This window comes from Phaethon aethereus (assembly GCF_964289735.1).
Source record: "Phaethon aethereus genome assembly, chromosome: 5".
NCBI lineage: Eukaryota > Metazoa > Chordata > Aves > Phaethontiformes > Phaethontidae > Phaethon > Phaethon aethereus.
In genome coordinates this window covers 59,399,027-59,414,476 of record NC_138579.1, presented here as the reverse complement: position 1 = coordinate 59,414,476, position 15,450 = coordinate 59,399,027, and the positions used below count along the sequence as shown (strand labels likewise).

Sequence of the window (15,450 nt, the reverse complement as noted above, 5' to 3'; positions counted from 1 at the left end):
CGCCATGGTAGGGCTCAGACGAAAAGCTCGTTTGCTGAATTAAAATGCAGGCTGCCGTCCTGGAGCTGTAGTGCGAGGGGGGCTTTTCGTGGCCCACCTGCTCTTGCAGCTTTACTCTTCTTGCCATAAGAGCTGACTGGGCATTTGCTAGTGTGCCAAGCAGAGTGCCGCTCCTCCGTGGAGCTTTTGGATTCAAAATTGTCTCCTGGTTTCAGCAGCAGTCCTTCTGCTTTCTTCGGTGGCTCCTTGCCTTTGGGAGAGTGTGGATGTAGTCATATGTCTTTCTATAATCAGCTGGGTAAGTGCCAGATAGCTCCCAAGGTGAAAAATAAGGTGCTTTTATCCTCCTGGGCATGTTTGCCTGTAGTGGAACAATGGTTCTGTCATGTAATGAGCCGAGTCAGCGTGGGAAGAAAAAATTATATCCCCCTTCAGATCGTCAGTCCTGTTATCTTTCCGCACACGGCCGCGTTCACCGAGCTCCGGCTGGCTCACACCTAACGGCCTTTATGTGAGGCTGTGATACAATGGCTTTGCATTCTGTTGTATTCTGCGTGCTCTTCTGATCCCCCACCCCCGCCCCGCCAGGTCATATGAGGAGGGGCTGAACACCCGAACACACATAGTCTGGCCGTGGCCGCAGAGCTCCGATGGGTAAGTTTATCCGCAGAGCGTTGCTGCTCCGGCATCACCACAGCAGCTGGCATCAGCCCTGCTCAGCGTCGGCACCAGTGCAAGGAGCCGGGGGTGCGGGCGCTGCCGTCGCTTCTTTCCAAAGTATCTTTCCCTGGCCTCCACTATCCCTTTCCTGTCGGAAACAGGAGTGTTTTCCCGAAACGCAGTGAGTACAAGTGAGTCTGGGCTGTGTCGGTGGGGGAGAGCAAAGTGGGGTCAGCACCCTGGCTCCTCCCTGAGGCTAGGAGTGCCCTGGAAGTCAGGCTTGGCATAGAAATCCTGGGCTAAGCTCTGCTTTTCTTCTGCTTTACCACATTCATCAAAGGTCTCTGTTAGTTTAATAAGAACCAAACCCATGTGGGATGTTCCCAGATCCGTACTGTCCCTCCTGAGGCAGAGCTGCATTTTCTCCTCACCTAGTCCTTGCAGCAAATTACTTGGCAAGCGGAAGGTTCAGGTGAGTGCCTGCTGCCCGAGCTGCGCTGCTGAAAGTGTGTGGGCCCTTCTGGGGAGTTAGAGAGGAAAAAAAAAAAAAAAGTGTTTCTGGTGAGAGATGATGTATTACTTAAAAACTCACTGTTGTACTGAAAGAAACCCATGTGCTCTGTGAGTCCTGTTAAGAAAATCCCCTTCTCTATTATAACAGTCTCTATAGTATGAAAATGTATTAACATGAACTAGTACACATTAACAAAGTTATACACTGTAATGTAATGAGGCAGAGGAATTTTAGTGGTGACTTTGGTATAGTTCGTGCTTAAGTAAAACGGTCTGAAGGACAGCCCGGCCCCAGAAATAAGGACTTTTTGCCTCTTGGAAGCCTAAGAGCTGCTCGTGAAGGATAAAGGATACCCCTGGACAACCAAAATAACGCCAGCATCCCAGCTCCCCTCTTACATGTCTTTGAAACCCTCTCAGCATCGTCTGGCATCAGAGGTAAGTAACTATAGCAAGGCTGACTCCAGGGACGTCTGGACAAATAGACAAGCAGCAAGAATGCTGCAAAAATGTAGTTGCTTTGCAAAGTTTTATTCTGATTAGTAAACAGTAGTGTGGATGCTAATGATTAGTCAAATCGTGCTGTACCTGAACGTTTGATGGGTACAGGAGCCCTGTGGGGAGCACGTTTGGTGTGCCCCAGTTTGGCTTGGACAATTTTCACAACAGTCCTTACCCTTCCTGGGGACTTGAGTAGACAGTGACGATGCAGATCGGTGCCTGCAATGCTTCGGTAAGGCCGGTGGCATCCAGAGCCTGCCCTAACCCCACCGGCCTCGGGCATAAGGTAGCAAACCTCCGTGTGGCCAGTTATGCAGCCCGTGTGGGGCTGCGTCACCCCAGCCCTGTGGGGCAGTGGCATGCAGGACCGCAGGGGTGCTGGGCAGCCGTCACCCGCCCTGGCGCTTCGGTCGCCCTGTCCAGGCCAAAACCAGCCGTGCCTGCAGAGGTGGACCGGCTCCTGGGGCTCTTGGCAGCTCTCCAAGCACGGTGCTCCGGCGCTCTCGTCTCTGCCCGTGAGGCTGCGGGGGGACTGAGAGCCGCCGGATGCCTACGGCTAATCTCGCTTTCAAGAGAGGCAGTGAGGAGGAACGGCGCTGATTTATTCCCTTAGACTGAGCCCGAGCTCTCCGGCCGCTGCCTATGCGACGCACGGCGATGTGCCCAACCCCTCCTTTACGCGGCGGCGCCGGCTGGAGTACCTGCCGGTCTCCAAGCGTCACCAAGCTCCAGTTATAAAGCGCAGGCGACAGAGCATCTCCCCGGCTCCATCCCTCCGAGAGGCGCATCTTCGAGAAGCGAGCCGTACGTGGGCAGAAAAGATGTTTTATTCAGGTATCCTGACAGAGCAGACGAGGAAAGAAGTGGAGATAAGGGAAGCGGCGTCTCTCCGCCAGCAGAGGAGGATGAAGCAGGCGGTTCAGTTTATTCACAAGGATTCTGCAGATCTCCTCCCTCTGGATGGGCTGAAGAAGCTGGGGACTTCAAAAGACACTGTAAGGCTTTGTTGTGTTTACTGGAAGGAGACTTAAGCATCCGGTAGGGCAGTATCTATTTTTTTTCTTCGTGCCATTTTTCTATTAGGAGGAGAAGTTGGTTGCTTGTGGAAATTGATTAAAAAAATGAGGCTTTTCTATGTAAAAGGAACGGAGTAGAAGTACGATGCTAGTTATCACCAGGGTTGCTTTTTGCTAGTAGGTGCTTTCAGATGCCCAGCCCTCAGACCTAAAAGCTTTTAATTTTTCTTTAACACTTACAAGAAAATGGGATATTGTTTGCAGTACAAAAATTCTCTCTGAAGCAGAGTAAATCAAAATGGCTTCATATAATACCTACATATATACACATATGTTTGTCTGACGCATATATATGCACAACATATAATCGTAAAAGATTTGATAAAGTGCAATCACTAGTACTTCAAAATATATAACTGCCAAGATTGAACTCTGATAAAGGCTTATGCATATATATTTTTTTAAATGAAGATGTATAATTATAGGTTTTAAATATTTACATATGCAATGATCCATGTGATCCTCTAGCTGACACACAATATTCTTCATCATGTCCAGGGGCTGGACAGCATTTCTAAATACTGATGTGCACAAATGTTTGAGCTTTCTCTAATGGGAAATGATACTTCAATGTAATATCAAAAGTTCTGATGTAAGGAGCAAGATCTAGAAGATATATCCTACCGAGGAAAGCTCCTTTACTTTTTTTTTTCCTTACCCAATTGTTGCAAAATTCTTGCACCTTCTAACAGAAAATATTTGCTTTTTTCGATGCTTGATACAGGTTCATGGAAAAAAGTGAATCTTTATATTTTTAGTGGGGCAGTTTTGTTCTGTCACAGCCTTCCTGGCCAGCTGGGTTAGGCTTGGCTCTGCCTGGCTGACATAAGTGGAATGAGTTGGCTGTTCTCTGCAGTGCGCATGGAGGTGATTATTTTTTTTTGACATCTCAAATGTTTTGCAATTGTAGGGAGTGAAGCTCCTGCCCAGGGAAAGGCTCAGAAGGAGCTTTCCTGCTCTCCCCTCTCCGTTGGGGAGCTACAAAGTGCCTTTCAGAGCGTGATGGTGGTGGTTACTACTATCTGCAGAGTCTGAATACCGTGTTATGGCTCAGTACCCCACAGTGTGCGGGGCTGAGACCCTGATGACAGGGGTTTCTGCTCTGCCCAGATGAGAGGGGCAACAGGTAGCAGGAGCCAGGGGCACTGAGCACTGAAGTCCTTGTCCCCACAGCAGCGAGGACCAGGTTTGGCCCTGGTGCCCGGGGCAGAGCATGGGGCTCCTCACCACGGCCCTGGTCACAGAAATGTCACTTGTGCCCCTGTGCCCGTGCTGGCCGAGCCGTGGCTGCAGCATCGCCCCTCTGCACCCACAGCCCCTGCGAGGAGGGTCCGCACGGGGGTCTCTGCCAGAGCCCTGGGGAGCTCCGCAGCTCCCCAACCCCTCCAAGCACAAAAAGGAGGTGCGGCGCGGCAGAGGCGCGCTGCCTGCCCCGGCTGTGGTGGGTGTCCGGCCAGGGGTGGGCTGAGAACCACACCACGTGTGCTGTGGCCGGGGCTCACCGTGGCCACAGCCTCCTGCTCCACGGGGCGTATGGAGAGTCCCCAAAGCGACAGCACTGGTGCGTGCTCCGGCCCATTCCTGCAGCCCCAGAGAAGATGCCATGAATTTCAGAGTTGTTGCAGTGGGTTGTGTTGCAGGGAAGCGACACTGCCAGCTCCGCCGTGCTCGCACGGCATGCGCTGGGACGGCAGCGACCATCGCTTCAAGAGGACCCACCGTGTCCCCCTGGTGCCGTGGCTGCCCGGGTGTTACAAGAGCTGTCCCCAGGAGGAGTGGGAGATTGTGCGTTTCTGAGACTGGAGAAGCACCAAGAGTCCCCGAAACGTGGGACCCCACCTTGGCATGGCCCCAAACCGAGAGGTCCAGGTCCAGAGGGGTTGAGCCACGTGGTCAGGAGGCCCGGGGCATCAGGGGTCTTTGGCCAGGCCGTCTGCACACCTTTCTGGTGAATAACTGCACCTCTCCTGACAAAGCAGCGCATTTTCATGCCTAGCGCTGCACGACAGCCGTGCTGACGTGGGCGGAAGGGCTTTTGACGTGACCGGCGTTAATAATGCAGGGTTTCCCGTGGGGGTTTTCCAGCGGCCTCAGCAGGAGAAGAGAGGAGGTCACAGCTCCCCAGAGACGGGGACAGCCAGTGAGGACAGATGCTGCCTGTCAGGGTGACAGCTGGCACGGACCACTCTGATTTTGGGGAGGAATCCCCTTCTTTTTGGCGGCAGTGCACGGCGTGTGGCGCGCAGCGAGGCGGCAGCAGGTCACGGGGCGGGTGTGCTGGTGTCCCCCAGCTTCTGTGCCCACACTTGGCTCCTGAAGTTTCTCTCCTGGTGAGGCCCCGTATGGGCAGGTTTGATAAATACTTGTAATTATCTATGTTAAGCCTCTGATATTTTTCAGTGTGTTATTCTGGGTTGGACCGACCTCTTCTAGCTCCTCGCTGCCTTTGCATGTTCCACTTTGTTTGCCCAGTATGTAACACCAAGCTATAGCATAGCATACGTTGGATTTGGCAAACGTAGGGCTGGATATATAGAGCAGAAATGGTTTTGATTTGATGCCTCGCTATTAGCCTCCTCTCCAAAGGCCAGAAAATCGGCATGAGACGGCCATTAGCTGCGATTTGGGCTTCCTGACACCGTAGCCATGACTGTGCTTGACGTGGGCAGGGCATGCTGGCCGTTGGCAGCTCCTCCTCGTGCTCTGACACTTCGCCCTCGGCCCAAGAGCCACTGGTCTGGTTTGGAGAGGCTTTGCCTGAAGCAGTCCCACATCACTTTACAAGCTGGGAAAAAAAGTTATAAATAGCAACAAACAAAACCAAAAAGCATTTCCCCATCCCAAAATGCCCTCAGAGCCCCCCTCGGGCACCCGGGTCCTCAGCACAGCTCTGGGTGTCCCCGTGGCCCTGTCCCCTGCTCCTGTAGCTGGTGCAAGGTCGCAGTTAATTGCAGCGCAGCCAGTTTTCCCCGCTTTCCCGCTATACGCCTCTCAGAGTTCGTTGTGTCTTGGTCAAAATGCAAAAAACTTTGATGTGAGGTGCACCGTCTTGGTCAGAGACCTGGCCGCTGCCTGGGCTCCCGGGGCGCGCCGGAGAGCTGGGGCATCTCTTGTCCCACCTCAACCCTGCGAGGGGGGCTGACGACACGCGCGCACAGGCTGCTGTAGGAGAGGTGAATTTGGATGAGGGATGGGGAGAGAGAAAAATCGGTTATTTCTTGGGGTGAGCCCTGTTGGTGTGTTAGAACTCCTTTTTTTCTACTGTCTAGGTACAGGAGAGGGGGGCAAACCTCTGGAGATGGGTTTGGAGACCGGAGGAGCTGGCATCTTCTCTGACTCTCGTCTCCACCTGAGTGAAACTGTTGTTGATGGGTCTTGTTATCCCCAGATCTAAAAACCAAAATAGTGGGAAACCTGCCAGAGAGATGGATACTGCAAGCTGCAGCGATGTGCTTGATTTTAAATTAGAGAGGAACAGGACTGGACAGAATTATTTGTGGTTTTGATAGACAGTGGTAAATAGGTTCAGCAATAGCTGGTATCTTCACTCACTTCTAGGTGTCTACTTTTTAAGGATTGTAGGTTTTTGCAAAGTCTCAGGGATGGAAAGTGAGATATCTTATTAAAAAAATCCTGATTCGTATTTATATTATGCTGAACAATACTAGGAAGTAACTTTTTTTTTTTTGCATTTACACAATGATATGTAACATTTTATTTTTTTGTAAAACTTTCAACAGTTTTGTGTGGTGCATCGAAACATGGTACCAGGTAATCTGGGTTACTTCAAACACCGGTCCTGCCTGTGTGGCCGGCCTGTGCTGGAGGGAGAACACGGCTGCCTTCCCCATCACTGACATGGGGAGGATTTCCTTCTCTCCCCATCTCCCAGGCATGGTCTGCTTGCAGTTTTCCAGCAAAATCTGCATTTGCCAATGTCCCTCGGCACCTTATCTGTTTACCAAGTACGTATCCATCACTTGAGTCATCTCCGTGACTAACATCCCTCACTCTGTTGCACACGAGAAGCAATGGAAATACAAGTTAAACTAATTAATAGCTTGAGACAAGATGGTGCTACAGGGAACCTTTTCAGCCCCCTCTTGCTAGATTAGTTCTGTATTGGAGCACAACGTAAGCAACATTTGTCCCCCAAAGGCAGGATTCACTGTGACTTTCAGAATAGCAAGTGTCGACAAAAGGCAGTCCATTTGTCATGGTAACTCATGTTCACCGAGTGCTGGATTTTTTCCTTTGAGCAATGGATCCCATAGAGGATTCATAAAACCAGGGCTGAGAAAAATCCACATATGTAATTGGTTAATGATCCATATGAGAACTTGTAGTAAAAAAAAATTTAGGTTTAAGTCAAGGGTAGATGACGGTTAAAATAGCACTGATGAGTATGCTGGTGACTTGTTCCTCTCCAGCCTGTTCTTTCAAAGGTGTTTGGCAATGTGATTGAGGCCAGGCAGATCAGAAGAGCACCCAGACTGTCCTGGATGATGTCGTTCAGAAATTTCTCTTGGTGCTAGCTGAGCGGGGCTGGGCGCAAGGAGGTGACCACTGTGCAACAGGCTGTCTTCTGGCTGGCTGGGAACTTCACCCATCTACCTCTCTAGTCCTCTATCCCCTCGTTTTGGTTTTTTTGATGATGTGAAGAATTAGTCCTCCAGATGCGTGCCTGAGTTGCAGGCAAACATAAAGGGTAAGAAGGACGTGGCACCCACTGTCAGCAAACCCTGGCTTGCGTTTTTGCTCAGATGAGGAGCCTGGGAGGTGATCAAAGTGCTGACTGTGCACCTTCGGCTTCTGCCCACGCTTCCAAACAGATTTGCTTGTCCTTCAGCACAGGGTCCATTACTAGTGAAGCCAGTCTGCCTGCCTTCAGTCTAGTGAAGTAATACTGGTTTCTGCTGTTCGGTCTCACCGGGAAGGCGCTGGTCACAGAGCAGTGCTGGAGCGTCGCTACTTGTGCGTGAAGGAAACAGCGCAGTGTCAGATCTGATTTCTCCTCATCGCTGGGAGTGCAGCCACGTTATCACCTTTACGCAGGTCATGCTCTTAGCATGCTGGTCAGACGTAGCACCTGCAGCTGAAAATGGTCCTGAAACTTTATTTCCTTTCAAGTCACAGGTTGCCTGCAGAAGTAAGGGCAGTGAAAAGTGGGGAGAAAAGGAGATTACACATCCTGGTAACCACTTGTGTTGGCTGCATCTACCCAGCCTTATCAGTCAGGTCCAGTTTAACCGCTCATATTACGTCTACAGCAGGATCTGAAGTACTCACGTGGCTGCAGTTATTTTAGGATGATGCCAAGTTGCATTAGTCTTTTGTAAGTGCTGTTATTTAACATGCCACACAGATTATTTTAAAGACGAGGTGCCACGCACAAGGGTGCGCGCTGGCCAACTCAGGGAACCACGGCCCAAGGTTTTCGAAGTTAACCGGATCCCACTGAAATTCCCTTGGGATTACAAGGTTTGCTTGTTTAGATGTCTCTGCAGACACACAGGCATATTTCATATGAATGCAAAAATTCAGGAATAAGCCAGTAAGAAGTTCTCACTATGGACAAATTAAAATCAGAAGGAAAGGGCAGTAATGGGGGGGGGGATTAAGCGGGCAGAGAAATGAGCAGATACTCAAGCAGAGTCATTTCACCTCCAGCAGAGTATGTGCATCCAGCCGTGATGAACATTAAACATAAAAAGGCTTTTGGGAAAGCAGTTGGAGGAGATCTTGAGAGGTAACATGCTTCTCACAGAGCAAATGCAAATGACGGAGAAGGCAAGAAGCCGCCATATGCAGCATTGGGGTTGTCGGAAGAACACCTACCTACCTACCTCAGACAATCTTACCGCTTCCCCTCCTCGCCTTTCCCTCCTGTGGCATGGCACCCAGGATTGCTCCCATTTACTCACCCTTAGCAGCTAAATACAAAAGAGGAGAGAGACGCAGGGCAATTTCAGACCAAATTCTGATCTAAAGGCCAGACCAGGTCTGACAATAGACACCGTTTGTGGTTCTCTTCTTGCATGTGCCGAGTTCACTCGCACCTGTAAGAGCCAATACACAGACACCCAAATCAGCTGCTTAAATTCTGGGTCATTCATGCAAAGAGCACTGCCACAAGTGGAGGCTGGACACAGGTGTTTTCTATGCCAGCCAAGCCAGTGCTCAGAGAAAGCATCTGTGTTCATTCAGTAAGTCCATACACCTTTTTCATACTTAGGTGGTGCATGTAATTGGAACAGTTATTTTTTAACCTCTTTTTGCATCACTGCAGAATTCCTGATATCCTTATCACCAAATGAAGGCAATTACTGCTGAAAAAACAGCTTGGAAAAGCCTGACTTGCTTTGATTCCTATATGAATCAAATCTTGAACTTGAGTTTGGAAAAAGTAGGGCATCCCTCCAAATTCTGGTTAATATTTTGAAAGGATTATTCCTTTGCCAATACAAAGTAGTTCTCTAGTCAAAGCCAGCTAAGCCAGAGCTGGCAGGAGAGCAAACAGATGTAGGCTAGGAAGGGTAGATGTAGCCTTGGAATCAGGGAGAGTGAGACTTTAGGGCATCCCTCCTGCTAGAGCAGCGCTGGCCCCTGGGCATCACAGGCAGGCTGGCGATGCAGGTCACTTCATGGCTTTCCTCTGACTTCACCCTGCTCTTCTGTGTGTGTGTCTTTTTCTTAAAGCAACCACATAATATTCTGCAGAAGCGCCTAATGGAGACAAATTTATCAAAGTTACGAGGCAGCCGAGGCAGCTGGACTCCAAAGAGTGATATCTCAGCGCAGACCAACAAACTGAATCAAACCAAACTGGGCAGCTCAGGCAAAACAGAGGACGAGGAGCTGATAGTGGTGAGCTGCCAGGTAATAGTCCCTTCCCAGCCTTCTGTTTTTTTTTTTTCCCCCCAATTTTATTTCTGACAGCCTCAAGCTGTGCTCTTGTCCTCCATGTTTCCTGATCAGGGTTGCACTCCACTGGGGCTGTCACAGGCAGCTGGGGATGGGGAAGCTTTCCCTCTGCAGCTCAGGGCTGCTGTGGCACAGACGGCCGCCTTGGGTATCGCAGAGAGAACTGGTCTGATGGATGTCTTCCCTTGGACATCCAGGCAGAGGGAGCAGCCAGGCTGGGGCAGCATACTGAAACCCTGAGGAGTAATTATCTGTGGTGAATCCCTGTGCTAACAACCTGTTTTCCTCAAGTGCCATCCCTCTTTTCTTTCCCCAAGAGTAATTTCACATTTCTTCTCCTTACCCCCATGCTCTCTTGTATTTCCCACCCTCCGCAATATCCACTCCTGGCTGGGGCTGCCCCTTCTGCTCTCTGCAGGGGCAAATGCTGCTGGGAAGGGCTCAGGACTCAACACCATGTTGTTTAGTAGCACCCCCTTATTCAAAAAGCAGCTCAAGAGCCAACTCTTGGGTGTCTGTGGTGGATGAAGTGATACCTTGCGGGCACTGAGCATGCGGTGGAGCGGGGATGGGCTGGCATGAGTTGGCATTTTGGTGGGGACCGGTGTGTGCAGAGCCGAGACCATGGGCACCCTGTGCTTGTCCCACATCCCACACATCGTCTCCCATCTCTGCTTGCTTTTGCAGTGTGTGGGGAAGGAGCTGAAGGCTGTGGTGGACACCGGCTCGCAGCACAACTTCATGTCATCTGCCTGCCTGGACAGGCTAGGGTAAATATCCAACTTGATTTCTGTTTTGTGGGAACTCGCGGCACCTGGCAGCACAGGCAGCGCTGCCGGGGCTTCGCTCATGCCAACGATGGCCATTCTGGAAGGGAGCGCTTGGGGCTGTGCCCGGGCAAGTCCCTGAGCCTCCTGTTACAACCATATCCTGGCTTATTCTTCAATGTCCTTGCAGGGAGATGAACTAGAAAGCCACTTGTACCAATCTATTCACCTCCGAGTAAATCCCTTAAGAGAGTTGGATGCATTTGTATTTTTTCAGTGGCTGCCTGTTTGTCATTCCGTGCCTCATGGAATAGCTGACCCCCCCAGCCTTCTGTGTCCCCAGGGCAGGCGTGGGGCTGGGTCAGCCCAGCTCTGCCCTGCAGGTCCCCGCAGAGAGGCTGGGACCCGGCTGCTGGAGCACTGCTGGCCCTGGCACTGGGTGTAATACAGCTGTGTGGCTGTGTACATGCATGTGCACGAAATCTGGTGTCTGATGCGACTCCCAATAACAAATTTCTCCCTGTTGAAGGGAAAGGAAATGTATTTACGTGGTGTTAGAGAGCTGACTGCCAGCAATTTGCAGCGAAACTTCTGCTGTTCTCTGAGGAGCAGGATCAGGCATCAGCTCAGAGGGTATCAAGGAGGTTTTGGCACTTTGTTTCCATAGAGTCATTGCTTTTTATCGCCGACTTGCAGTGATTACGCAAAAAACAGCTGCAGTAGTTCCCTGAGCACTACTGCGTGGCCCTGCATGAATGGTGCCTGTTTTCTGTCCAGACAGTAAGTACTTCTCTGTACAACAGCGTTTAGTGGCTGGAAGGTGGCTGCGCTTACCAAACTTGTCGCCAACCGCGGAGCTGCTCAGCATAGCTTGCAGATGATAACAGTGCTTTTGGAGGGGTCTCATCTTGCAAGATGCTGTATTGGTTACTCAACATGTCTGAGTTGCACAGAGGTGCTCTCTGTGTTACTGATGCAAGTCCTGTGTAGTTTTTGCAGCACTAGTCTGCTTCAGCAGTCCCGCCCTTCAAAGAGCGCTTAAGAAATAGCTTAGAGCCAGTTTCTGCTCTCAGGTTATGGGGATTCCCTCCTGATTTGAGAGAGACCTCTTTTGTAGCCATCAGCCGGACTGCTGCAGTTAAAAGGTCCACGTCCCCCCGCAGTGTTACTCATCAGCAATGAGGGTTCCTGCTAGGTGGGACCCCACGGACACTGGGGTGCGCAGGAGCCACGCTGCACATGCAGGCTGGCAGCGTGGCCAGCGCGACACCCCGTCCCACACACACCACCAGCCGAGGCGCGCAGCAGGCAGCGCTGCCTTGCAGGCAGCTTCCTGCAGCTCCGTTGCTGTTTGTGTTTGTGGGGACAGAAGCTAAAGCCAGATTAACAAATGGGTTAAAAACAGGGCTTTGATGCCTGGCTCGCTCTGCCGTCGCTGTGGTAGGTCCCATGCGACAACAGGCGCCGCTCCAGGACGTTTTACTTCAAAGCAGTCCAGCACGTGTGGCAACGATAAAACACGAGTTTTGTTTAAATCCAGCCCTGGAAAGCAGCAGGGAAGAGGCGTGCTGGGCGATTTTGCTCTTTCTCGCTCCTGCCAGGGCAGGAGGGGCCCGCAGCGTGCTTTGCTGGGTGCTGCTGCCTGCAGCTGAGGCTCAAGTGACTCTGGGGACAGGCCCTGCTGCCAAGGTCTCAGCGCCTAAAAGCAGCATGTGTGTGCCCGAGGTGCAGGCTCAATTCCTCCTGTCTTTTTTTAAAAACCTTTTTGCATCTTGTCATGGTGCCGTTCGAGCTCTTCCTCTCGCCTCTGAGGAAAGCGGTGGGACTAGCTCGCAGGTTGCCGCAGCGTAGGGGATCCCCCAAGAAGGTGTGGGCGCAGTCGATACGTGAGCAGCTCTGGTCACTGCACGCTGCTGGGGACTTTCCACTTTCAAACCCAACTCCAAGATGCCTCCCTGTACTGTGTGTCAGTGGTTCTCCTCACCTCGCTGCAGGTTCCTGGCCAGCTTTCAGCCATGAATTACCCACGTGCTATCCATCTGTCCTTGGGTCAGTCTCAGCTGTGATGAAGAGCTTCCTTGAAGGTGCCTTTACTCCGTCCCCCCGCTGCAGCCTCCCTGCAGCCCTGGTCATGCCTGGGAAAACCGTCTGGGTCAGTGGGTACCGGAGTGAGGAGCCATCTCCAGCTGTATCTCAGCTCTGTTCAGGTCCTGGCTCCAGTGCCACGGCCTGTGCCCAGTGATGGAGAAACAAAGACCACAGCTGAAGCGCTGAAGACCACATGACTTCCCTTGAGCGGACGGAGAAGCCATTGGAGTTCACTGCACCCAAAAAAGCCACTCCAACCTGTCTCGGGCCAGAGTAAAGCCAGCTCAGTGCCAAGGAGCTCATAAACTTCTTGACATGTTCCCACTGCTTTTTAAGGCCAGTCCCTAAGGGAAGTGGCAGAGGGGATCCAGCTCCTTCTCCCTGCTGCCTCTTCTGGTCCTTGCACCTGTGCTAAATAGCGTGGTACATCCTCACCTCAGTCCCGGGGACCCTGCCTCTGAGGGGGGCTGGTCTCCACCAGGACAGACGGATAGACACATACACATGTGCGTGCACTGCTGCAGTTCAGCAGAAAGGTGCCTCAAATTGCCAAAAAGCAATACAGCTTTTATCCGAGGGAGAGGGCACCGCCTCGAATTGTCTTTCCACTAGGCTCTCGTTCAGTTTAAAAGAGAAACCGAAGCTAAATAATTAATGAGTGCTGTCAGACTAGTTCATGGGACATAGATAGAAGAAATGACTGTACCTAAGACATCACTGACACCCTTTTTTCCTTTTCTTGGGCTGAATGTGATTGATCTGTCCCCATTTCCTCTGAATAAACTCAGCAGCAGCACCTGCTAACAAGCATGGATTGGGCACGCTTCCCCAGCTGTGGGGCATGGGGACATGGTGGCAGCGGCTCCACTGGTGGGAGCTGGAGTGGAGTACCCCTTCCTTACACCCACACTGCATTAGAAGCAATTTTAGATCAGCAGCTTCCCCAAGTCTTGAGGAAATGTAGGAAAAAAAATTCCTCAGGTAAAAAGCAAAATCCTGTAAGGAGCTCTGCTCGGGGCAAGGGCTGACGCAGCCCCAGGGCTGTGTTGTGGGTCGTGCTATGGTCTGGCACGGGTGTAGGCTGCTGGCTGTATGCAGAGCATCACGGAAAACCTGCCAAGAAAGCAGCTCTCCAATAATGGCATGGTAATACGAGCAAGCTAAGAGCACCTCAGGTATAAGTACCCTCCAAATGCCATTTGCTTCTTGCCGGAGCAGCCAAACCATGGCTGCATCACGCCAAAAGTGTTTTCAATGTGCAGGTTAAAGGAGCATCTCAAAGCACTCCCTCGCGAAGATGATCTGGTTTCATTGCCGAACAAGGTGAGAGTGATCGGCCAGATTGAGTGCCTCGCCCTCACAGTGGGAGCGGTCCCCGTGGAGTGCGCTGCCCTCGTCGTGGGTGAGTGCGTGTGTGCTCCTCTGGTCCTCGGAGTAGGGGCTGGGGCTTCACTCCCTCTTACCCCAGGGGAGCAAAATGAAGCTTCAGAAACACGTTAAAATTAAAATGGGAATACTGCTTTTCTGCAGCAAAAGTCCTTGTGTAGCCCTTCAGATGGAGGGAGGGAGGGAGAAGGGGAAGAGAAGGAGGATGCATTCAGCAGGGTTGTGCTGGCGGCACCAGGCTCGCGTGCTGCTGCGCCGATGGAGCGACCACCGTGTCGCCCCGCAGGCGTATCCGCCTGCCTGCGCTTGATGTTCCCCTCCGGAGTAATTAGGTTTGGTCCCTTTATGAACAGGGTTTTATTTAGCAGAATCTGAATGTTCCTATTTTTCAGAAGACAATGAGAAACCCTTCTCCTTTGGGCTGCAGACACTGAAATCTCTGAAGGTAAGGGTTTTCCAGCAGGGCTTTTACCCATGCTGAGGGAGCTGGGACCACTGTGAATTGCTGTTTTCCCTCTTACCGAAAAGCATTTCTTCTCTACAGTGTGTCATAAACATGGAGAAGCACCATCTCATTCTGGGGAAGATGGACAGGGAAGAAATCCCGTTTGTGGGCAGCGGCAGCGCTGCAGCAGGAGAGCAGTAAGTTGGCTGGGGAGGTGAGCTGTGTGTGTGCTGCTGAGCCTGACGGCAGTGCCCCCCAGCATGGCCATGCAGGAGCCCCCAGACCCTCGCTGCAGGCGAGCCAGAGCTCACCGGCACGGCAGAAATTGTTTTCATCAGCCCATTGAGTTTTGAAACAGTCCCTGGCTTTTTCAGCAGCCTTTTTCAGCTTTTGTTGTTTTTTTCCCCAGTAAGCATTGTACAGCAAATGGTGTGTCTGAAAAGACATGCACAGGGAAACACCTTAGGAAATGTACTTTTTGGAGGTCACTAGGAAGACTCCTTGAGCACTGCTTTGAGAGTGTTCCCAAACAAACCTTTTTCTGGAAAATATTTATGAAGCAAGGCAAATAAACCCACATGAATGTTTTGCAAAGTGCTGGAGAGAGAGATCCTGCCTGGAGATAATGGTGTTGCTACTTCTCCCCGTGTTGCCACAGCTGCCCTCCTGCCAGCTGCTCCTGAGGTACCGGACTTTTTCAGCCTTACCTCCCTATAGAAAGAGAAATCTGTGCTGTCCACTCTGGTACCTCCTAAATGCGTGTAGCTTGTGATGGCTGGCTCTGCAGGCAGGCAGGCAGCAGGCAGTGTGACCCCCTCCTTCCAGTCGCTGTGTGGGGCTCTCCTCGCTGAGCACAGTGAAAAAGAGACATATCACAGGCTCCTGCCTCTGACTTATGAAACCGGTAGGTGCTGGGTGCCTGAGAGGGGGGTTTGTACTTATGTGCCTCTCCAGCTTTGCAGGCAGCGCTTGTGGTTGCTCAGCGATGAGTGCTGCAGACACAGCCAACTAAAAAACGCTTGCTCACTGCGTAAGAAAACGCCTTTGATGAATGATGTAGGGCAGCACCTTCTTTAGCTGCCTGTCATGA

At 51.5% G+C, this 15,450-nt stretch overlaps 1 protein-coding gene across 1 annotated transcript; it reads left to right on the top strand.

Annotated features, from left to right (window-relative positions):
- Nucleotides 1-2,495: 2,495 nt before the first annotated feature.
- NRIP3 (nuclear receptor interacting protein 3) lies at nucleotides 2,496-14,561 on the top strand (the record flags this gene model as incomplete). Its single annotated transcript, XM_082000856.1, has 6 exons — nucleotides 2,496-2,669; nucleotides 9,450-9,629; nucleotides 10,362-10,444; nucleotides 13,792-13,931; nucleotides 14,308-14,360; nucleotides 14,460-14,561. The coding sequence occupies 6 exons, from the start codon at nucleotides 2,496-2,498 to the stop codon at nucleotides 14,559-14,561; spliced, it is 732 nt and encodes a 243-aa protein (XP_081856982.1).
- Between the last annotated feature and the right edge of the window lie 889 nt (nucleotides 14,562-15,450).